The sequence below is a fragment of the Mchenga conophoros genome, linkage group LG19 (assembly GCF_057382185.1).
Source record: "Mchenga conophoros isolate Kocher_MC1m ecotype Shallow Benthic linkage group LG19, M_conophoros_male_GT1.1, whole genome shotgun sequence".
In the NCBI taxonomy this organism is placed as follows: Eukaryota; Metazoa; Chordata; class Actinopteri; order Cichliformes; family Cichlidae; genus Mchenga; species Mchenga conophoros.
In genome coordinates, this window is record NC_140544.1 from 13,132,522 (window position 1) to 13,158,060 (window position 25,539).

At 40.2% G+C, this 25,539-nt stretch overlaps 1 protein-coding gene across 4 annotated transcripts in view; it reads left to right on the forward strand.

Moving 5' to 3' along the window:
• syt14a (synaptotagmin XIVa) overlaps window positions 1-25,539 on the forward strand; it is a 54,054-nt gene that overhangs the window by 14,761 nt on the left and 13,754 nt on the right. For 3 of the 4 annotated variants that reach the window (XM_085257148.1, XM_085257150.1, XM_085257151.1), the window contains exons 2-4: window positions 159-206; window positions 13,392-13,544; window positions 17,076-17,303. In XM_085257148.1, coding sequence (XP_085113274.1) covers window positions 159-206; window positions 13,392-13,544; window positions 17,076-17,303 — 429 coding nt within the window. The remainder of the gene's footprint in view (window positions 1-158; window positions 207-13,391; window positions 13,545-17,075; window positions 17,304-25,539) is intronic. The other variant, XM_085257149.1, reaches the window with a different exon arrangement.

Here is a 25,539-nt window from a genome sequence, read left to right on the forward strand (position 1 = left end):
TCCAGTCACTGTCTGTGTCTTCTATTCGTGTTATTCCTGTCCTTCTGTGGAAGTGTGTCCGAATGCGTCTCAACATATTTAAATGTGCGGCTGTGATGTTTTTGTCTTGTGTTCCCTCCATCGCGGCGTGGCTCATTGAAACTGCATTGTCTTTCCAGGTGGCGAGCGTAACTGTGGAGTACATGAGCTGATCTGCGTCAGAAAAGGTAGGGCAGATCAGAGCTCTGGGAGGTTGACCTTTGACCCATGCACTGCACCTCCCCCTCCACCTGTCTGATCATTTATCACCACTGAAAAACATCTGTGTGTTTGTTTCTGGCTGTTTCGAGTCGCGTTTATTGTTGGTCTGCTGTACTCTTTCGTTCTGTGTGCTCACTGCTTGTTCATGGTGTTTGTAAAGCTTGTAAAAGGTGATCAGTTAGAATTATCTGATGTTGCATCTGTGATGTATAAACGCTTGTGACACAAGAAGTCGCCTTTTTTATTTCTATAAAAGAATTCTTTTTTTTAACAGGTATGTTTGTGTTTGTCATAGTTAGCATTTCCTTTATGTATGCCCAAGTTTCTAAGATGCTCCAATGTCATGATTTATGGTTTTACAGTATGCTAGCATCGTTTTGACACTGAACTAGATAAACTGTTGTCATGGCAGCCACACAGCAGTCATGATGTCACTTTTGCTGCGTGCTTTCATTTGTGATGGTAGCAATTTGCAGCCAGCTTTATTTCAAATGCAGTGAACAAAAATAATGCTTGCAGAGCTGTAGCATTTTAAACATTTGATGTGTTTGCAAAGGTTAAAGCTAAAAGCTAAAATGAGATACCCAATTATGGAATAATTACCTATAAATTATAACATCCGCTTGTTGCTCTGATAACAGAAGCATTTAAATTCCATTTTTATTTAACGAATTAATTTTTTTTAAAATATGCATGACAGATTTTTTTAATTAAATAATTAAAGCATTGAAAAAAACAATTCGCCCTTCCAGTACTCCAAGATGCCACGATAGGTTTACTTCTATTTCATATTAAGCAGTCAGCTGGTCACTCAGAAGTTCAGCTTTACCTCTAGTTAACACTTTGTTTTCATTGATCTAACACAGTTATTCACCGTAATATCACAAACAGATTGTATGTAATTGCAAACTTGACAATATTCAATTCCAAATTGATAGCAGACTGGCTCCATCTTATTTCCATTTTATTGCTGTCTCAGTGCACTAAAGCATTTTATTGTATGGGGAATGAAATGTTTAGAATAAATGCAAATAATGCTTAATTAGAATCCAAAAAATAATGTTTTGTTAAGCAACAACTATTAGATGGGATTTCAATGATACCAGATAACAAGTTACTGTAATTACATAATTGCATGTAAGGAAACACCAAAGTTAATGTTATTATAAAGTTATTACAAATTGGTTTTCTGTTCTCTGTTCTGTTTGTCTAAAGAATTTCAGTAATGAAATTGGGCGATTATTAATGTAATCAGGGAAGTCTTCATGTGGCGAGCAATTTTAATAATCTGAAATATTTTATTTACCATGTTGGTAAAGAAGTGGCAAAAAGTCCTTGTAAAACTCTACGGTATTCAAGCGCGGGGATTTATTGTTCAGCATCTGGTGGGTGTAACCACAAGCTTTTCTTTGTTTATCTGCAGTCAGTGGTTTCTTTAAATGTACCTCACCGAAGGGAGCTACGAAACGTCAGAGCAGTGTCAGACAATAATATAAAAGTACATATATGTCGTTACACTGACTACATCATGCGTACATAAAAAATGGGAGGCAGGCCATGAAGGTTTGAGTGAAAGTATGTGTGTATTTGTTTATGACAGAATATGATGGGACATAAAAACAGCTTCTTGAACATTAGTTTAGATTTAGTGTTGGATGGTTCAGGCTTTCAGAGATTTAGGAGGAGAACGTCAGGGTTCCCCTGTATTTTTTAGAAACAAATAATAACGGATAAGGAATAAGATGAGTTTGTAGCTGCCCAGTTTTACTCATATTTTTCTATAATTTTCATTATTAGAAAATAAAAACACTGTAGTTTGTATTCTGTAATCAAAGTTCTTGAACCAGTATTGTGCTGTAGTTATCAAAACAACAAATTACTACTTCTGCATTAATATCTTATTTGCATATGAAGAGCTTCTTTTCTTTTCTTTTTAAATAATGCTTCAATGTGCTGCTTCACTTTAATTGCATTGGAAAGGTTGTTGTTGTTCTTATTAAAGGTTATTATCACTGAATGAAAATCATATTTCAAAAATATAAATTAAGGCACTTAATTTGTTGTTTAACGAATTCATCTTTTAGAGCGAAACCTCTACATGCGTCTTTTAGCGCATTTTCCACACAAGTCTTGACGTCCAGGAGACGGTTTCACAATCAGTAAGGAAGCAACCGGAAACATTAGAAATGATGAAAGCAGAGTTTGAAATGAAACTCTGAACAAACTGATAAATGAGACTTCACCCATTTAAATGTCACCTGATACCATTTGCATCTTCTTGGTGGTTCTGTGAACATCATGGCTTTTGCCAACAAAGGGAAGTGACATTTAAAGGTTGGATATGACCTTTATAGTAATAGAAATCCTCACACTTGTGTCTTGGAAGAGGCTAAGGATTTAGCAGGGTGATACGTATGCTATCTACTAAGAGCTTTCACTGGATATATTTCTCTCATTTTTTATCCTTATATAACAAAGACATCAATTGATTTGGTGAAGAATATCGGAAGTGAGAGGATGTTGCAGGAAAAAAAAGAGAGAGGTGTGCACAGTGTTGCCTGAGGAAGCTCCTAAAGATCGATTACTTGGAGCCAAGAAGTGTGCAGGCTGTTTTTGTCTTTTTTGGGTTACCTAAAAGAAATCCAGGATGCTTATACCCTCCAATGCGTGGTTAACCTTAGTAATTATTTTTCACTGTCATATATTAATAACAAATCCTGCTCCTAGTCATTTCTCGGTGAGCAGACATGGTTTGTTTTCGATGCAGCTCATATATTGACGTTCCTGACTTGCCAGATTTTTTATTTATTTATTTATTTTTTTGCATTTTTACACACTAATAAATCAAGTTAACTAGAAGAGCTGTAACTTGGCATGTTCAGTGAAAGTACCGAGTACTTCTCTTTTACCACAGCATACTCATGTTCATAAAGAAAGTATTTCAAACTAAAAAATAAATATGCACAAGTGATTGCAGAAGGTCCTGATCATGATGGAGGGGGCAGCTGAGTGGTCTGCTTGTAGAACTGTGTGTGTGTGTGTGTGCGTGGGTTTAATGTGGGTTTAATCCATTTGTTTGAAACTACCACAGGTGTATGTGTTGTGTGTTTGCATGTGTGTGGCTACTCTGTGGGTAATGTGCTTCAGAGTATGTGTGGGAGTTTGCATGGGAGCGCTGAGAGTGCTTATGAGCTGCCTGTGGAGTGTGTGGGTGTCTATGTGGATTTGAGGAGGTTTGGTTCTTGATGACAGTTGGCATGTGGACAGATCCGACTTTATCCAGCAATGTCCTCTTCCTCCTCCTGGAGCATCACGTGAGATGTAGTTCATCCACTGTGTCCTTTTAGAAAACCTGACATTGTAAAATGAAAGCCGAGGACGCCTCTGGCTCTTGCTGTCATTGCATTGAATGTTAAACTATTAAAAGGCTTTTCTGGTTGTAATTCTTGGTTCCCACTGGTGTGAAATGTTGGCAGCTACAGGAGTTTTATTTTAGACGAACATGAAAACTGTTGGATCTCCCCAACCAGGGAGGTGGTTGTCATCTTTTAACTGTTTTTTGAGGAGTTGAAGCCAATTGCTTTTCTTACACTGATTAAAGCGAAATGCAATTTTCATTGTGCCTTTTCTGTTGCATTCACCAGTGACTGGAGAATCAATTTTTAATTAAATCTAATTAAATCTCTGAATTACTGCTGATACGGAGTACCCATCCAATACCAGAATTAAATTGAGCTTTACTCCTCACTCTGAGAAGGATAATGGGAGCCATTCAGTTTTGCCTGAGGCAACATGAGGCATGGCTTAAACATTTCACACGACAAAATGTTAAATATGTGCATTACTCGTAAAACCTAATTTAGTTATTTTAGTAAAGCAGGATCAAGAAAAGTAAAAGAAAAACATTTTGCTCCACTCGTCACCAAAGATGGGCAGTAACGCGTTACTTGTAACGCGTTACTGTAATCTGATTACTTTTTTCAAGTAACGAGTAAAGTAAGGGATTACTATTGCAAAAACGGTAATTAGATTACCATTACTTTCCCGTTACTAAAACCGTGATTTTTTGCGAGAATGTCTCATGACAGTGACGTAAGCGAGTGCGCCGTTAGTGACAACAGCTGTCTGCAGATCAACAATGGATCACATATCGATTGTGGGAGAGAGTATGAGCGTGCAGCGTTTAAAGCGTGGAAGTACTGACCTTACTTTGAGTTTGATTCCATAAAAAGTGACAAAAACATTAGTGTCCATTGTGCGTGGGAAGAAAACTTCTTTTTACAGCGAAAAAAACCCCTTAAACTTCCAAACAAGCACCGAGTAGCTACGACGTAATGGGAAACTCACAGAGAAAGTCGCGGATTCTTCAACTGACCGCGGCACACCTGCACCAGGGTAAACCTCCGCCTGCCCCACTCCTGCTTTACAGGTGAAAAAGCAACAGGACCGCTGAGTCTTTGACTTTATTTATTTTCTGCTGTGTTTTACTTGCATCTATTTGAAAGAGTGAGTGTAAACACAAAAAACATTTTATTTTATGTGCTGGAATGTGCAGAAAATAGGTTTAAATGTTAAACTAATTTATTCAAGTCAGAGAATGTTGCATATAATAAAATTTTTGCTTGATGCATAAAGTTAAAAGATTAAAACTAATAAAACAAGTTTAAAAAAGAGATTTTTTCCATTTGATTACATTTTGTATGATGGATTATGTAGAAAATGTAGAATTGGGCTGAAAGATCTATCGCTTTATCACCTCTTCAGGTTGTAAATCGTGTTTTTAAAAAGTAACTAAGTAACTAAGTAATTAATTACTTTTGAAAATAAGTAATCAGTAAAGTAACGGGATTACTTTTGGGGGGAAGTAATCAGTAATTAGTTACTGATTACTTTTTTCAAGTAACTTGACCAACACTGCTCGTCACACAGAAGGAGCTCTACTTTGAGCTGTTGGAGAGGGAGGACTAACTCAAACACACGCTTGTTACAACTCAGACGTTGTACCTTAAAGCTGATTGGCTACCGCAGCAGAAGACCACACTGGATGCCACTTCTGTCATATGGGAACAGACACAGGAACTGAGTACATCTCACTCAGGCTCAACAAAAATGGACAGTAGATGAATGATTTGATCAGAAATCTGGCATCTCTTAGTACCAACTGAGCTTCATTTAAATGCGACAGTGTACCTGAGTAATTCTCCTAACCATATCCATCTCTTTATGACCAAACATTATGTATTTTCTGATGGCAATTTAATGCACCAGCCAAGTTCTAATCATCTCAATTTGGTTTCTTATACATAGCAATGAAGACACTGCACTCAAATGGCCTCCATAGGCATCAGGTCTCAATACAATAAAGCACCTTTGGGATGTGGTAGAATCGGGGGGGTCACATAATGGATGTGTTGCCTATAAATCTGCATGCTGTCATGATAGCTGCTAATCTATGCCATTAAGGAATAATACAGCTCTGAGGGTAAAATTCAATTCAATTTTATTTATACAGCGCCAAATCACAACAACAGTCGCCTCAAGGAAAAACTTTTGACAGGAAGAAACTTCCAGCAGAACCAGGCTCAGGGAGGGGCGGGGCCATCTGCTGTGACCGGTTGGGGAGAGAGAAGGAAGACAGGATAAAGACATGCTGTGGAAGAGAGACAGAGATTAATAACAAGTATGATTCAGTGCAGAGAGGTCTGTTAAAACCATCTGAAGAGGTCTGACGGTGTACCTGATGAAGTGGCTGGTTGTATATACATATATGTAGCTAATGAATTCATTATCAGAACGATATTCGATCCAAATATAGAATCACAGGATTTCTCTTCTTTTGTAAACATGTAAGGGAGCACAGCTGTGGGTGAGCCTGTGACCCACAAAGTGTTGCAGTATTTATATATTTGCAGCATTATAATCTGTGGTGTCATTTCTGGGGGGGGGGAATCACTATTAAGAGGTTTTATTTTCCATTAACAGAGACATCTGTTAATTGCATAAAATCTTTCTCAGTTTGTGAAAACTGCACATACAAGTTTTTGTATTTTTCTGATACTCATATTTCTCTAAATTTAATTAGGAATTTAATCCTGAACTGATTTCATTGATCTGTTGCCATGAGGAGGAAAGTATGAGTTATGCTGCAGGAAATGCCAAATATGTGTATTTTCTAAAGTACTTGGTTGTTAATTCACTTCACACATTAATTTTCAAAAAGTGGCTCTTTTTAAAGGTGTTCGGTACATTTTATAGCTGTTACAGGGTTCCTTTCCCACATAATTGTTCTCTGTGCTTCTTGTGTAACACAGTCGGTTATTGTTTAATCGTCCGGTGAGTCATCAGTCAGTCCCACACACGGGGCTATTCTCAGTATTTTAATGGAATCTGGCTTATTTGGTGAAGTAAGTCCAACAGGAAAATGATAAATGATGTTAGACAGCTTATACCACACAGCACCCACACTTTCACACAGCACCAGTTTTGCTGTGGAATTAAAAAAACATTTTCTTTGATGAAATATTTTGTTTTGTTTTTTAGCAGATGAAAGAAGTATGATGCAGTTTATGTGTAGATAAAATAAAAATATATAGTAGTTTGAAGTCAGGAGTGAAACTCACTGTAGATCTCCACGATTTAATATTCTTTTCCCTGTTTGAGGCATTTGGGGAATTATACAGAGCAGGATCCCTCCCGCTCCATCTGTGCTGTGAATAATTCAGTCAACAGTGAGAAGCTGGTACAGTGTGAGCAGACAGACATTCCCATGAGAGAACGCCTCCTGCTCCCTTAGCGCCGTGCGACCAGACACTGAAAGCTACCAACAATAATCGGCTCATTACAGACAAAGAGGACAACAAAATTAAAATCTGCCAAATTTCCTGGCATGCACACATGTTTTAAGGCTAACAGACGAGTATCAGGTGGAAATAAGCACACGGCAGGTTATGTAACTGTCTTCTGCTTCTTTAGATGTGAAAGAGTCTGGTTGTTTTGTGTAGCAGTCTTGTTGTTAAAGCAACAATTACTTAAGCTTAACTGGGACGATGTTATGCGTAAAATAAGCTCCAGATCTGTATTTTTCATTTTGAACTCTAAAAGAGTAGATTTGCATGATTCAGAGTTCAATAAACATCTGGATTTAACTTGTACTGGGCCTTTATGCAGCATTGTGAAGTCCTTTTTGAAAGCCTTCAGATAAGAGTTTACTCGTTGCCACATACATATTTTGAAAGTTTATGTCAGGAACGAGGAGAGGAACTGACTGCTAACAACTTGTCAATAACAAATTAATCACAAGTTATGAGAGCACATCACAGATAATCCTCCTTTCTGAAACAGAATGATCAAAATTTACAAAATGGTCTCATTGTTTTTATTCAGTCCAACCCAGAAAAGTCACTGAGGCCATAAACGCATCAGGAAAGTGTTTAAAGTCTAGGAGCTGTTTCCCTAAAGACCTATATAGAGCTGGAAGGCTCTTTGCATCCAAAACTGTCGCCCTCAGTCTCCCGTCCATCAACCCGAGTCAGTTGCGGCAGACGGTGCCTCTCCCTGAGCCTTCTTCTGGTTCTGCTGGAGGTTTCTTCCTGTTAAAGGGAGTTTTTAGTTCCCACTGTTGCCAAGTGCTTGCTTAGAGGCAGTTTTCTGATTGTTAGGGTTGTCTCTGTATTATTGTGGGGTCTTTACCTAACAGTATAAAATACCTCGAGGTGACTGTGCTTTATAAATAAAGACTGAATTTAACTACAGGTTGTCGGTGTCTGCCTTTCAACACACCTTTTTCTGATTGCTGTGCTTTGTAAACCAATGGTTTGAAAAACTGGTGGGCGGGGCTTCCATGCTCACAAACATTGATAGTAAGCAAGTAGTAAGTACATGTGGTGATCTCATTATTAGATGCTTTGGCCCTCTTTAATATGAACACCACCACCTGTCTAAGATGGAAATAAACACCAGCTTGAAAAAACTAAAAAAAAACCTTAAAATTGGTAAAAAGATTTGTTTTAACTGGTAAGATGATTCCCAGTGATGACAAAATACGATCGACCAGCTCATTCTTGGCTGTAGGAATGATGTTAAGTTGATGCAGAGTTCTGTCACTGGTGTAGGCCGTAAAATGGGAAATAAACCCCACTGCCTGTCGCTGCGTCTGAGGAGATGCACCTATCAGTTAGTGTTAAAGCACATTGATTAATTTTGCTTGTCAAAGCCACTGGGGTTAACAACTTCCTGGCAGAAACTCTGATCAGTGTAAAATATTACAAAAGTAAGGACAAGCATAATAGTTCCCCTTTAAAAGAACAGATGTATTTTTCCTTCAAACCTGGAATGAACCTGGTTTTATTCAATCTTGACAAACACACAATAGACTGAAACCAGTGCAAGTTCTTTCCTCTTGGTGCCACTAATGGCTAAAACCAGTTAATTGTTACAGCCATTATATTGGAATTAAAAACAGAGAACCAGTCATCATTGCCACTAATGGAGAAACACGTCTTCTAAGTACTTTCTTGCCAGATGGGCTCATTATCTCCCATTTGTAAGAAAGGCAGCAGCTTGGTTTAATTGAACAAAATGGACTTTTACATGTAGAGCTGCATTCATCATGGTAAATGAGCTCAGCAGTAATCTAAAGTCTCCCATTGCACTTGAAAACCTGTTCCATCTCTCCACTTTTGTGACTGTGCATGAAATATTGTAAAGCAAGTGCTTCTCAGGCGTTTATTCTTTTACGTATTGGCTGCTGCTGAGTACCTCTGCCACCCCATCATTCATGGGCGTATGTCAGTACACCCATGATTCTTTGGGTCAAATAAATTATTATGTATGACTGGTGAAAGATGTGTATCCACATACATTGAAAAAAATAGGTGGACTGTTCTTTACAGACCCAGACCTAGTGCTGCATTTTTTATTTTACTCTGCACAACTTTTCCCGCAATTACAGTTTAGTTATTTTAATCAGCATTTTCTTTTGTTTTTACAGTAGCCAGTGTTTGTACACAGGAGATACAAGCTAGTTGCATGCATTGTAACTCATATAGAGGCATCCAAAGAAACAAGTCAGGGAAACGGAGAAAAGACACTAAAGTAGCGTAATAGTTGTATCAAAGTTTATTGCATTGAATTTTAATGCATGCTGGCTTTTACATTTTGGATTTTTGTTTGAGGAAATGTTCTCTAAATGGACCTCCTTGATCTGTATTTGAATGATGATGTAGATGATAGATGTAGCTTTTAGATCTGAAGTCAAGTTGACGCAAAATGACCTTAAACCTGCATTCTTTATAACGACCACCAGGGGGCGATGACTGAGGTTGCAAACACGGGTTCTGATGCTATAGAAGAATATGGGAACTGTTTTATTGATGATTTGATGGGCTTGGTCACTCCATTCTGATCATATCAAACATGTTAAGTTCATTTTATGTGTTTATGTGTATGTGCATTATACGTATCACTAGGATTATCTAGGATATATTATAGGTTGTGGGTTCACAGTAAAATTTACAACGCACCAGTCACCTTTGGTTTTAAAGCACCAAAATGGAACCAGTGAAAATACTCATCCTGAAGCTTCTTAATGACATTCAAAAACAGATGGATCCTACCACAGCAGCTGGATCTATCTTTTATACATCTATAAGTAACGATGCCATTGGTTGCATAATGTGAAACAGGAGCCAGGTGTAGGTGTAGCATGTTAAACCCTTTCAAGTTTTGGAAAGAACATTGAACATTTATTTCTCATTCACTGCATCCTGGGATCTAAATTCTTCTCACCATCACCACTGTGCACCACTCTGTATGCTCACCAGTATTCAGGTGGATGACAGAAAGTATACAGACTGCTGCTAAAGTTTTCTTTCTGTCACAAACTTTCTCTGTGTATGAAGTGTTTGAGCGAGCAGCTTTCAGAGGTAAAATCCCCTGTTCTTCCCCACATGTTCTGAATGCAAAGCAATTCTGCAGCACTGAGGAAACATTTGATTCCATTAGACACCACACTGAATCTGCTGGTTTTATCATCCATTGATCTGTTCACCACAACCAGCAGCCTCTTTGCAAAGCTCTGTAGTGTAAGACATAATCATTCTGTAAGAACATGCGTCATACTTATTAAAAATGGCTTTAATGAGTGCCTTTATTGGCTTTAATAGGCGCTTTACTTCCATTGTAGTGTTTATTGTCTAATAGCACTTTTGGTTAGCACAGCTGCAGTCTGTTGTGTCACTAAGATGGTTGATCTACAGTATCAGGCATCATAGCTGAGACAATTGGGAATGTTTCTCGTTATGCTGGGGAAAAAGTATTAATTGTCCCTCATTTTAAATTTTGACTTCAGCGAGATTTTGGGATTAGTTTAGCTTGTTAACAGGATTATTCAAAACTGTGTTTCATAAACATTTCAGTAGAAATCTGGCTCGGCCCTGCTTAGAGCTGACTAACCTTTGAAGTTGATCTGGATCCAGACACCTTTAAAATGGCTCTTTATCATCTTTATCATCAAAACCTTTAAAAGTTCCATTTTTTTCCCCTTTAGTTGACAAAACAGAGGATGAGCAACAAAATGAGGAGGAGAAAATGGTCAGGGGTGGATTTGTTGCCAGAGAGTTGCCAAACAGAAGTTGGCATTTTAAACCATATCTGTCACGTTTCGGCATGGCAAACCGTGGGGGGTGTGGGGAAGGAGGACCCAGGCGCGGTGCTCTATGTACAAGCAGTGCGTTTATTTACAGTGATGGAACTGATACACAACAATAATACATCCCCGTGTGCTCCCGACTTCCACTCCGTGTCTTCTCCCCGTGTTTGTGCCCATGTGTCTGCTCCCTCGTGCCAGTGCACTCTGTGTCTGCTGCCCTCTCATCCAGCAATCCTTCCTGGGAAAATAGAGGCAGTAGTTAGTACCCTCAGTTCACTTGGTAAGCTCACACTCACAAACAGACCAGCTGGAGAACTGACGGGAAGTCTCACGAAATGATCCCACGTCGGTGGGAGCTCCAAGACTCTTAAGTAGCTCCCCCGACGAGGCCTGATCAGCAGCAGGTGTGTGGCTTCGGGTGTGGCCAGTCCGCCAGCAGGGCCACACCCACCAGGCCTGAAGGCGCCCGCAGAAACACACACACACACACACACACACACACACACACACACACACACAAGCAGGGATAACGAGGGACAGCAATACAAAATATATATTATAATATTAGTCCATAACTGCTCAGGGATCCTGGGTCGCTCAGACCCAGGATCCCTGACTATATCTAAAAAATATACACTCATCAAATACTTCATTTTTTACACTGTGCTACAACCTTGTGTTGTCAGCTAGGTGAATTTAGAGTTCACCCAGCACCTCGTAGGTTTGAAGCATGAATTCTGTAAACCCTCCAAAATAAGTGACACAATTACCAGAATAACCAGAATACGACACATGAGTTGTGCTTGCAACATGTTGGCAATGTAAAAGCCATTGTCTGTGCAATTGCCTTGTGATTGAACGACTGTTTTACGCTCAACATCTTGATGACCAGCGGGTTGCTGCAACTACATGCAGTTGGTTGTTGAAAGCAAAAAAAATTCAACACATTCACTGGTCAACCACCTATTTTTTTCCATTGTTGCATGGAGGTTTCCATCCTTGTATTGTCCGTGTTTTTATATTTAACAGTTATAACCGCTCACTTCAGCCAGACAGTCCAACAAGTGAAGTGAACCCTCTGGTTACAGATGAGTTGTCCTTAGTGAAATGCTAAAAAAATCTTCTGAACTGGCTGCAGGTGGTGACAGCAGGTCTCTGAAGGCTGATTGCAGCAAAATCTTTAATGTAAGCACAGTAAAAAAGTGGTTTAGGACAAAGATGATAGGCTTATTTGATCACTTTGATGCCACTGATGGAGAGAATAGAAAAGCATCCTGACGTTTAACCGTCTGTGATGGCGTTGCACCTCCATCCTGATGTCATAAGGTCATACATGTAGCTGAAGGTCATGCATTTATATTGTCACCAGTGCAGTCAGGATACATGTATCACCTGGGCCGGTTCATTCTGGCGTAACAAAGCCTCGCTAATGATGTTTGTGTCCAGACCTAACTGGATCTCCTGATGTGCGGCACTCAGTGCTGCCTTTAATGAGATCTGACTCGCCCGTGCGTCTGGGGGTCCGTGTGATGCTGCACCTGAACCTGTCACTATGGCAACCAACAGGTTGCGTTTCTACAGTGACACAACCCCTCTGAGTGTCTCCTTCACTCCGGTTTCTTTGCCTCTGTGTCTCTCATCTGCATTGTTTGTAGAAGTGTTTTTTTGTCAGATGCTAAATACTGACACAGTACAGATGTTTTTTCTGCATTGTACCCAGCGAAGGTTTCAGCTGGAGCCAAGATGTGTTCTAACTGTACAACTAAGATGTTTGTGAATGTGGACATTAGTCATTTGTTTTTATTTTTAACAACTGGTTAATGTAATTTGTGGTCGTTTTCAAAAAAGTAACATATATCACACGTTACTTAATAACTAATCTAAAAATTATTTATTATGGGTTTTTTTTTCTCTACTCACCAAGAGGACCTGAAATGTTTTATAATTATGAGTGAAAAGCATAAAGATTAATCTTAGGCTAACTTCAGTCTCTTAGTCCTACACACTGACAGGATTCCTTATTTTGAAACACGTGAAAAACTCTGTCAATGTGGAAAAGTAAAAAGTCAGATGTCACGTCGATTTTATTGTAGAAATAGATATAGATAGAAATTGAGAGTTGAAGTTGGACTGCTTTTTTTTTGGCACTTATTCTGTTCCCTGTTAAATATTTGGCTCACACATTCATCTGTAACATCACTCTACATTCTTTGCTGCTGGCTTTGTGTTCACCTGCTGATTTTGCAGATGTTTTGCAAAGAGGTGATGTCCTGTTAGCATTAGAGGATAGTTGTGTTGTTTCTGGCCTGGACCCAGGTTTCACTTAACTGTCACTTCTTCTGAATATTTTTTTTTAGCTCAGAAAAAGTGAAAGCGGGTGTGAATAAATTATTACCATTATTACCATTTCTTACAACATGACAACCTACTACATTCGATTTAAGGCTAAAAACAGCTTAAGTAGTCACGTTTTGATATTTAAAAATGCGTATTTGTTTTCTAGTCTCTCCAGAGGTGCTGGGGTTTCTGACAGCCATCGGACTCTTCATCATCCTCATGACTTTCCTGTTTTGGTACCTCAACAATAAGTTGGCACTAGAGAACCCAGGAAGCCTTCAGTGCCTTGATGAATTCAGGAAAACCACTGAGCTGCAAGGTGAGCATGCATGAATTTAAAATGAAAGCACATTCGGTTGTCTTTCTTTCACATCTGATTTTCTTTAGTGCCTTTGATCCCAGCACGAGGCCCTGCCTCTGCATGGAGGCATTTTCCACTGACACTGGCCTTTCTCAGCCCATGCCGGGATTACTGTTACTGACAGCTGTAGGACTGTTTACTTGTCATCTGCCCACGGGGGCTTCAAAGGTTTAAAAGGTTGGTGCCCCCCGGGAGCCCACACGGGGAGTTTGCTCGACTCAGAGAAGCCATCTGCAGAAAACAAAGGCAGGCAGTGTAACGCAGCAAAGTGACTAATCTCAATGACCTTCTGTGTGGACAGATTTGGAACAGTGGCTGTTTTGACAGACACATGAGACAAATATTTGAGTTCGAATTGTTACCGGTCTGTTGAAAAAACAGTTTACAGTTTCCTGATTCTGTTTGTTAAAGATGTATGTATTGAAGACTGCATGTTGTAAGTGGGAATGTATGTTGAGTTAGTGGGAAGGTTTGCAGAGCAACCACGGATTGGGTTATTTTAAAAGCTGTGCTGCCTCCTGCTGGAAAAAATACAAAGCTACAGTGAGAGAAAACTAGCTTCCTGACTTCGCTTACTGCTCTGATCAGCTACATTTTTATTCTCTGCTTTATTGTGTTTCTTTCCCTAATTTTAATTATCCCCTCACTGAGCATCTGCATCACATTGAGAAATACCTTCTTCTAATTGAGAGGACGTGTAACTAACTATAGTCTTTAAGTGACCACTTAGAGCAGGGATGTTCAACTCCAGGCCTCAAGGGCCGGTGTCCTGCAGGCTTTAGATATCACACCTAAATCAAATGATTAGGTCATTATCAGACCTTTGGAGAACTTCAAGACATGTTGAGAAGGTAATTTGGCCATTTAAATGAGCTGTGTTGGATCAAGGACACATCTGAAACCTGCAGGACACCGGCCCTCGAGGCCTGACTTAGAGTTTGAATATTTAAGGATGGCAAAGATAAAAAAAAAGTCTTTTATGTTTTCCATGAATAGTTGTCAGCTGTGTAACAACTGTGCACAGAGCACCATGGCAGCTTCATTATTGGAAATAATCTTCATTACTGTTTAAACAGCCTCCACTGTGACTTCAGGTTGCTGCACACGTTCAAAGTTTAGACTATTGAAAGTCTTGGTTCACTCAATCTCAATCTGTCCTCCGTGTGGAATCACACGTTTGCCTGTTTAAGGGTCTCTTAAATGGTATTGTGAAAACACAGCAGCTTTTATTGAGACGCCCTCGCCTGCCTGCAGTGGAAGGCAAATTGGCTCTGGCAATTTGTGCTTTTGTGTTCAGATCACGTCCATTAGCTTTTGTAAAACACACCTGTTACAAATCTATCCAGTTTCTTTTCAACCTTTGTAGTAGTTTCAAAACGTGTCACCTGTTCAGCTTTTAAAACAACAAAAATCTCATTTTAGCGCGTAGGAATGGGGCGTAGGAGAACACCTGGAGAATATCTCATCCGCCGTTGGCCAGGCTGCCAGTCTGTCACGGCACAGCTAATAAATACATTTGGAAGCTCTTTTTTTAAAAGCATTGATGAAAGCATGTTGTTGTTGTGACTCAAAAGGCATTAATTGAAAGTTGCATGATTGTTGCTGGATTGATACAACCAAAGCAGGTGAGCAGATTTGGCTAACCATCAGTTAACCGAACTAAATGAGTTTATGCATTTGACAAATTTATGACTCGTTTAAAGGATGCTTTAGTCCATAAATGCTATCGAATTTAGAAGAGATTTAAATTTAATATGTGATGAAGAAAGAGTCGCATTGAGTGATAATTCCAGTAGAAATGTTGTAGAACCACTTGGCAAGATAAACAAGAAAACCCATAAGAGTATATGACATCAGAGTAAATGACACACAGACTGAAAACACAAGCAGAATTTTAAACATCTTGTAAATTTCTCTGAATTCAGTCACTACATCACGCTGGATGTGTGATGGAGGTAATTTGGTGGAGGAGAAACCAAAAGGAGAGAGTAACATCGCAGGATGAGGGTGCAGATGTTCCTTTTTAATCACAGGGCTCTTCTGTTTTCACTGCAGTTACTTATCAAAGGCTTTTCTGAGCGATCACGAGCTTTCTGTTCAGAATGATCCAATAAGCTACAGCTGCCAGAACCAGTGCAATGATTTTTTTCCCTCATTGATTTTATCTGTTGTTTCCACCCATACAGTGTTTATTTTTATATATAAAAAGATGCTTCTTAAAGTGAAGCCAAAGTAAAATTGTCTTAAACCTGAATTCCATCTAATAGCCAGCAGGGGGCATCTCCTCTGGTTTCAAAATGCTGTCTATGGAAGGACATCCCATCAGATCAGCAAACATGTAGTGCTTACAAAACCTATTAGACCATCACCCAGTGTGAGGTTTAATCCTCAGATGTTCTAAATTAACAGTATTGGTGATTCTCAAAATCAAGTTTATGTTTTTGTAATGGTTACTCCACCAGTGTGTGCAAGCTCTTTAATCATATTCTTTCATGCTAAACTATAAGTATTGTTGTTATCCAAACATTTTCAATTTTACTCTTTTAGAAACAGCAGAAAAACAAAGTAATGCACATTATTAGTTTTTGATTAAGATGCCAGATTTTCCATCATTTATTTGCTTTCTTGAACAGAAAAATTACTTTTGGTAGTTGTCCGCTCAGATTTGGGTGTTAAAACAAGAATTCACTTTGTTTTTTACCTGATAAATATCATTTTTATTTTAAACAGCTTTTTAAATAACTTGTGTTTTCTTGCTTTTATGACAGGCGGTCTAATAAATGTACCAAACACTCGACCTGATGAGCTTATAGACTTAATCTCTTGTTTAAAGCCTTATTAAATACAGTGCAATGTTCATTTTGCAAATTATGAACTTCATCGACCTTCATTCAGCTACATTCAAATCCTTCACGATGTCCTTCAACCTTTTGAGCCTGTCATCATCCACTTTTGTCATCTTCTGTGGGGTTTTTTCAGCTCTTCCAGTGAATGCTTCCTTTTATTTTTAAAAAAAATGTACTAGTTTGTTGATTTGGTCACTTCTAAAGGTTCTTTGTTTTTGTTTTGTTTTTTCAATTGAATGATTAACGGCCTCCCTCACTTGATTGGACATCTCTTTGGGTCTCATATTGAGAGCTCCAGGAGACAGGTAGTTCCAGATCTTTTATCAACATAATTTTTATTTCTATAACGAGGTAACGGGCCTCACATGGCCATAAAACAGTCAGTCAGTAGTCAAGTTACTTTTAAGCCCCTCAAAATGTGTGACTGTGTATAAAACTTCCTCAGATAAAGCCAGCAAATTCCTAAAAATACCTCTAATTAATGCTAAAAGTCTTCAGTTCAATCACACCACGATTGTTTTTGTTTTAATTTAATATACACTGTGTGTGTCGAATCATGTCTGAAACAGTTTTTGTGATATATAAGACAGTGTGGAGGGAAATGATTGTGGAACTGACTGTATTGTCCTCTATCCCCAAACAGATAAGGTCTACTCCGACGCTGACTTGCAGGCTTCATCGTCAGACAGCGAGGATGAACTGATGGGTCAGTATCAGGAAGCGGTCAGCCGCTCCCAGGGCCTCAGAGGAGGAGCCAAGGTGTCCTCTAATGCCAAGCACACTGGAGGATTCAGCTGGGAGAGCCGGCAGAAGTACAGCCCGCTTACTGCTGATTATGATGGCTACAGCAGTGAAGCCTCAGCTGATGATGGTGGGTCCTCCCACATTTGACCGTCTTGTATGTTTTCCGTGTATCCACAGATTTGACACAGTGAGAAGTTCAGATATTTCCTTCATATCACCTCAGGGAGTTTTAGTTAAATGCTCACAGTCCTCTGCAGCTCTGTACCAACAAACACAAGAACACCATATGTGTAACACACACACTTACACACACTGTCAGTTAATCTAGAGAGGTGATCAAAGCGAGGCTGCCGTTCAGCACACTCTCCGTGGGAGGGTTGTGAAACAGTCAACTGTCTGTACAATGTGCACAGCCGCAGCCTCGCACTCTTCCTTCTTTTTTTATAACACGTCTATGTTTCCCTTCTGCCCGACTCGCCATCGCTGCGATTGTTCTTCACCCTTGTCGAGGTGGGTTCAGTCACAGAAGAGCGCTGGCACTGACCTCCTTGGATTAGTTTGTTATTCATCTGACACGTTATTGGCCAAGAAGCATATCGTGTTGATTTAACGCTATACAAAAAGCCACTCTTGACTTTCTCCTCAGTAAATGTTTACCCAACTTTATGCTTAAAAAATAGCTTTGCATGGCATAAATGACAAGACTGGCTCTGCCTAAAATGAAGAGACTGTGCATGTCAACACTTACAATGGATGTTTTTTAAGCTCGTGGCTTCCTGAGGTGCTTCTTTCACCTCTATATCCAGCCTGCCATCTAACCCTGTAAGAACCATCCTACACTATGCCCCTAAATGTGAAACTAGCCCTTTAGGGAAAGCAAATAAGCAAATGTATCTGTTGCATAGAGAAGAAAACTGTTACAAGGAATGTCAAATTCATCTAAAAGTCCCCGATTGACCTGTTTTTCCATCCTGCAGAAATATATCGGCAGTGCTGTTGTTGCCTGTTTTCGTCACACCCAGACAGGAATGCTTGTGTCTGACAGTATTTTTCAAAGACAAAAACAATCTAGTCTATGCCAGGGTCCTTGATTGGTGAATCACGTCTGAACCAGTTTTTGTGTTATATAAGACAGTGGGTTCAAGTGCCGGGTGTCTGGCACAGTCTATTTAAAGCCGCGTTTGAATGCGTAGCTGGGAGAGAAGTAGTACATGGCGTGCTTCTGACTCCATTAGCAGAGAGGCAACGGGCTGCACAAGGTTGTTGTTGAAGAAAAGCAGAGCGTCTCCTGATATCCACTAGATGGTCTCTGTTATCTTCAGATGATGCTTTGAATTTTTAGGTCACTATAGAAAATAATCCCACATGGGGAAATGAGTGCTATTCAGTAATATTATACTCCAGGATTTTCAGGTAACTCTTACTAGCAAAACTTTAGAATGAATTTATGTTTAATCTGCCTTCATTTAGAGACACGAAGGAGCCAACTAGAGAATATTGTCCCAAAGGTAATCATTGAAATCTGAATTTTGTTTCTGGTGCCTCAAATGTAAATGTCAGTGCAGTATTTCCTTTGCAGCTGTGATGCTTTAAAGCTTACTTTGAAAATACTGCACTACATGTACTCACTGGCCACATACACCTTGCTAATACTGCGCCTTAACTCTTCATAGTTCAAATTCAAAGATGCGCTGAAAACATTCCTCTAAGATTGACACGATAGCATCACACAGTTGCTGCACATGTGTTGACTTCACATCCATGATCTCTTGTTCCACCACATCCAAGTGCTGCTCTATTTGATTGAGGTCTGGTGACTGTGGAGGCCATTAGAGTACAGTGAACTCACTGTCATGTTCAAGAAGCCAAGTTTGAGATGGTTTCAGCTTTGTGACGTGACCTGTTATCAGAAAATGATTACATTGTGCTCATAAAGGAGTGACAATAATCAGGGAGGCTGTAGACTCAAACAATGCTCAGTTGGTTCTAAGGAGCCCAAAGTGTCAGGACAATGTCCGCCACTCTCCAGTTTGCCTCCCAGCCATTCTCTATCTGCTCAGCCATGTCTACGCCCACCTGGACAAACTGACGTGCACTGTGGGAATCATGTTTTTTGAACTTCTCCAGTGCTTTCAGGCCAGCTCTACTGGTGATAAATTGACAGTGATGCAGGTGGATGCCTCCCTAGTGACCTGGATAGTTTGCTAAGTGACTGGCAGACCACAGTATGTGCGCCTGCAGCACTGTGTGTCGGACAGTAAGTGTAGTAAGCGATACGGGATCCCTGCGGGGCACTGTCCCCTCTCCCTCATCTTCCCCTTTTACACCATGGACTTTAACTCCTGCATTGAGGCCTGACACCTTCAAAAGTTTTCTGATAACTCAGCCACAGTGGGCTGTATCAGGCTGTGGTGGGTAACTTTGTTATGTGATGCAGGCAAAAGCATCTGCAGCTTAACTTGGGCAAACTGTATGTGGATGAGAACACCGCTGACTCCTGTTTGCATTTATGGGGTCTGGGTGGAGACAGTGGAAGATTACAGGTGTCTTGGTGTTCACAATGACAGTAAAATAAACTTCATTAAAAACACAGAAGTGCTCTCCAAAAACTTATCAACTTCTGAGACGACTGAGGTCGTTTAATATCTCCCCGATGATGCTCACAGTGTTGTATGAGCCTGTGGTGGCCTGTGCCATCATCTGTACTGTGGTGTGCTGAGGCAGCAGGTACCAGCAGACTCAATAAACTTACCCACAAGGTCAGTCATGCTGTGGGTGTGGAGCTTTTAGCGTCTTTGTTTTACTTATTTTTTAGTAGAGAAAGTTTACATCCATCCATCTTCTTCCGCTTTATCCGGGGCCGGGTCACACCAAGCCGTTCCCAGGCCAGCCGAGAGATATAATTTCTCCAGCGTGTCCTGGGTCTGCCCTGAGGCCTCCTCCCAGTGGGACATGCCCGGAACACCTCACCCAGGAGGCGCCCAGGAGGCATCCTTGTCAGATGCCCGAACCACCTCAACTTTCGATGTGGAGGAGCAGCGGCTCTACTCTGAGCCCCTCCCGGATGGCTGAACTTCTCACCCTATCTCTAAGGGAGAGGCCAGCCACCCTTCGGAGGAAGCTCATTTCCGCCGCTTGTATTCGCGATCTCGTTCTTTCGGTCACTACCCACAGCTCGTGGCCATAGGTGGGGGTAGGAATGTAGATTGACCGGTAAACTGAGAGCTTCGCTTTTACGCTCAGCTCTCTCTTCACCACAACGGACCGGTGCAGCATTTACATTTTCTTTCATATTTATAATTTTTAATTGTGTGTCGATAATAAAAACAATTTCCCCTGCTGGATTGATAGTGTTTTGATTCTGATTATACCTCATGCAGAGGTATAATCAGGAACTTCTCAGGAACATCGCCTGTGAACGTCAGAGGTGCTTGTGTAGGATCAGCAGTAAGTCAGCTGTTTCTGCCTACGTGGCACCAATAACAATGTCACATTCACCCCCCCCCCCCCCCCCCACACACACACACACACACACGCAGACAATCGGATGCTTAGTTTGCTCAGTTCATGATGTCATTGTGACCATGTCTAGATCAGTGCAAACAGTAGCTGCCATGTGATTGGCCAATATTTGTATTAACGAGCAGTTCGACATGTGTACCTAATAAAGTGGCTGGTGAGTATATATTGACTGAGCTGTTTACTTTGGTTTGAAGTCATGTTTGTTTTCTTGCACAAATCCATCACTGACTACTTGCCTGTTGCAGGAACGTCACGTAGTGAGTGTTCTTTGTGCGTGAGAGAGAAGCAGGGATTTGAGTCACAAGAGCCTGCCAGCAATAATTTGAAATTTACTCGGTTTATTTATGACAACATGTTAGCTACGCAAGGTCTTGTTTTGATTTTTTCCCTCATGATTCTAATACCCTTAAAGGTTTCAAGGATTATCCAGATAACTGGCAGATGATGTATTTCTTGGCTGCCAAGAAAACAAATTCAAGGAAAAGCAGTTGTTTGTGTGCCTTCTGTAAAGTTTTTGGTTCATCAGATCATAATCAGCTTACTTATAGTTGCTCGACTATAACCAAAGAGGAGGTAAAAACTCTGTCCGTCCGTGGCTGCACTTCGGTTGAAAGTACTGGAGGATCATTATTTTCCTCCCTGTGGTAAGGCTTTGATGGCTGTGGTTTTCTCTCCCACCGTGGACCAGCAATATCAAAGCAGCGGCCTCGTGCCATGGCTGACATCGGTTCAGGCTTTCTCTGCAATATGGAAAGTTTCATTAGATAAATAGGTGAATCGTTTCCATGATTTTCCACGAGCGCTAAAGGACACGCATTTCATTATTTTTTCAAGCAAACAGCCATAAAAGCTTCCTCTCCACACCCACAGCTACCACTGTTGTGTTTGTCTGAGTATGAAGAGCTTCATCCTCAGGACATATGTATAAAACATGAGGAGGATTGTGCCAGAGCTGCAGAATCAGAGTTTGGGTGCCCCGGTGGCTTCACTCAGACTCCAAAAATAGGAAGTAAGCAGAAAGCAGAAAAATGATCTAAGGTTTCCCTTCTCTGAAGTAAGCCCCTGCTCTAATGGCCACTTTGAGAACCGTGTTGCACAGCATGTACCAGTGCTTTTTGATGGTTTTCTCACTCATGTGGATAGTAGGATTTCAGCTTATGGTCAATGGACCCTCCAAATCATTTGCTGTATATGATTATGAGTAGGTCCATAAATAAACTGTGTTGTCACTGTATCCATATTTTTATTTTGTCTTGTCACCTGTACTTTGCTCTTGGCAATAATTATAATAATTAGTGAAAAAAAAAACAGTTATTATAAAAATAATAATGATTAGATTTAAAGATTAAATGTAAACTGTTCTGTTATGTAAAAAAAACTCTTCTTTTTTTCTTTTGTTATTATTTTCTTTTAAGAGAAATATGGTAGACACTCACATTTCTGTTAATTTACCTGTTGCTATGGTTTCAGTTCAATTTTAATTATATATCACCAAATCACACTTTATTTTGTAAGGTAAAACACTCTAATGACACAGAGAAAACTCAAAGATCAAACAACCCCCGATGACTTGGTGACAGTGGGAAAGAAAAACTCACTTTTTACAGGAAAGAAACCTTCGGCAGAACCAGGCTCAGAAACAGCAGCCATCTGCTACAGGAGGTTGGGGATGAGGTTTCATTGATTGTGGCTTTATTTCATGCACTTTACTCAGAGCTGATTGGCCTACCTCTGACCAGAAAGCTCAATTAATCAATCCAGAGTTCATGATTTGATTCAGTTTGAATGAAAGTGGTTTTAAAAATCCAACATAAACCTTGGAAAGAAGCAAATTAGTTTTTCACATAGAACAAAATTCACTTGTGAATGAGGGTGCAGCGATGACTGGTGCCATGTTGGAAGTCGGCCACATTTTTAAAGACCTTGTTTACTTCTGAATGGTTACCCAACCAGCTCAATAAGAGCAAAAAAACATTTTCTGAAGCATTAACTAACAAAAGTGAGAGAATGTTTCTCAGCCAAATTTTGTTCATCTCGCACTCAAACCTGCACATTTAGCACTTTTCTCACATGAAAATTGGTGAGGTGTAAGTGAGATCACGATAGCTTTATTCATATGCTGCAACTCAGAAGCAAAAGGAAGCCATTTTTAGTATCCACACCTCTGAGCACATGTTTTACAAAGAATATTGTAGACAGAGAATAAATGGGGATTGAAACTGGGAGGAGGGCATTCAGTCGTCATAGTCTATACTCTGCACAATTTTTAAGGGATTATTTCTTGAGTGAAATGTAGTTCCAGCAAGTAGTTCCAGTGCTGTACATTGTCTTCAGGATTAAGATTTAGTTTCTACCACCATGCTAAGCCAGAAAAATAGATCCCGGCTGTGTTTCAGAGATTCTTTAATGAATAAATTAATTATTTTTTTCAAATATAGCTTTCACACAAGAACTGGAATACATTGCAGCTGGGTTCAGTCCACTGTTCCACAGAGCCACATCTTCAAGCATATTTTATATGTTTTTAAGGATCTATAAAGTTGGGGGTAAAAAGGTGATAGGTTTGTAGCTTGAACCTATTCGCTGGAACGCTGAAGACAATATAATTACACCGCAAGCAAGACACGAAGTAGGCAAAGTTCTTCATGTTTCTCGTGCACGGGAGAGAACCGGACAAACGCCGTTCCTTCGCTTGACCCCAGTTGCTCTCGTCCGCTCCCCCGTAACACTGCTCTTTTATTGAGGTTACATGAATATGCATAGGTTCATTAACATACGACGTCTACATACAAACAAAGAGTACCTTGCCTGTGTGTGTGTGTGTGTGTGTGTGTGTGGGGGGGGGGGGGAGGGGTCAGAGTGTGACCCCATAAATGACTTCCCTAAACCTGCTGGTCTGGAAGTCCAACAGTTCATCTAAACAAAAGGCACTTAGCCTAAAACAGATATAGCCACGTTTATCCTACCATAAAACAATAAAACAAGGTACGACCTCTTCCCATGTTCCCAGGATGTAGGTGCGCAATGCACACCAAGCCTTTGCAGCCTGCTAAAGATCACACATCCTATCACTACACAATTGATTATACACCTCTAAGCATATATGGTTAAATATTTCTAAGCATAAATGACAATCAACAATACAAAACCTAACAAAAGGTCTACAATAGGGTGTGCAACTGTTAATGTAACTCGAGTCATGCACTCATACTGGGTGTCCTTGTTTTGTCCTTCCATCGAGTGTTTTAGAATCAGAGACTTTAGTCTGTATGAGGTCTTTTATTTTGAAAATTGACTGAATTTTCCATTCGGTTCCTGCTGTCTCTGACTTCCTGTCTCCTCATCTGCCCTGTGCAGCTTTAAACAGCTTCCAGTTAAATAAATAAATGAATGAATGAGTAGATTATCCACTATTTTAAGAGATACGGAGCAGACGGTCACTTCTGGGGCACGTCTGGAACTGAAAGCATTGTCTCAAGTTGGTGAGGTCAGTGCTGGAATGTGGTGCAGCTCTTCTCAGTGTGTTTCTGGGAAAAAACTAATGATAAAGTAGTAGCTTGTTTGCATTTACACCATGCAGAAAGTGGCTTTAACACTGACACAACTGGTTTCTCACAGGGAGAATAAATATCAGTTTTATGTATTTATTGGTAATATAGTAAATCTATCTGCTTCTTTCACCTGCTTTGTTTGAATTGGGGTGATGGCACTTCTGTTTTCTTTACACTTAGCCTTCTACATTATCCGACGCTGATATTTTTGCTTAACTCCTTTTAAAACTTTTAGAAAGGTATCAGGAGGTCAGGTGTGTTTCCTCCTGCTTACAGTTGGGAAAAGGACAACCGAATGCAGCATCTCTCATTTTTTCATCTGAGATATTTTTACCTGCTTCTCACAGGCGAGATTCACAAACTGTTTTCCCACTTGAAGAGGTACAAGAAGGCAAAACAAGGCGAACGCCAGCAGAGAAGGGATGAAAGGGTGGGTGAGACGAGGGGAAGAATGGTAACCGTCCCAATTAGCGGGCTGGAGAAAAGAGTAGTGCTTTTACACGGCAGCTTCTATCAAATCAACCGCCCCCGGCTCAGCGGGAAAAAGCTGCTCAAAATGGATTTGCTCCTTTTATCAAGCCCTCCATGACACTTAGTTAAGACTCCTTTGCCTCTATCCTGCCACTGATATGTGCCACTTTGAGCTGGTGTCTCACCGACATTATTAAGAGTGAAAGTTTCAGGAACTTGGGAGAAAGCTGGAACATTGTGTTGGAGTGGATTACGTCATGACAGTGTTGGCTTTTTCCAAAAGTTAGAGGAAAGAAGAGATCGTTCTTTTCAAGTTATGTTCTTCTTCATCTTTTGTTTTCTTTTCTCTCTCTCTCTGCCCCCTTATTTTTTTCTGCAACAGGCTGGGTTTAAAGCATTCATTCCTCACCAGCGTCCCTCTGGGAGTATTAGCATTGGCTGCTCAGTTATTGTGAATCCAAATTGGACAAAGGAGTCAGGTTTGAGAATGCAGCTGACAACACTATTCAGGCTTCTTTGTAAGTGCCACAGAAATGTTCAGCACAGCCTCACTCTTTGCCTTCCAGGCAACTGAATCATTTAGAAAGGTGAGAGGCATAAAATGTGTGGCAGATTAAGAAGTATTCAGTTCAGTCCTTTTAATGGTGTGTATCTGATGTTTTATTTAGACTGTGCATTCAAAAGATTCCTCTCGCAGAGCTATTATACTCACGAGGGCAGCTGCATCAGATCTGTTTGTGAGGCTGAAAAAGAAGTCTGAAAATTTTTAAACAAAATCATAATAATGACAAATTTACAGATCGAAATAATACTGATAGA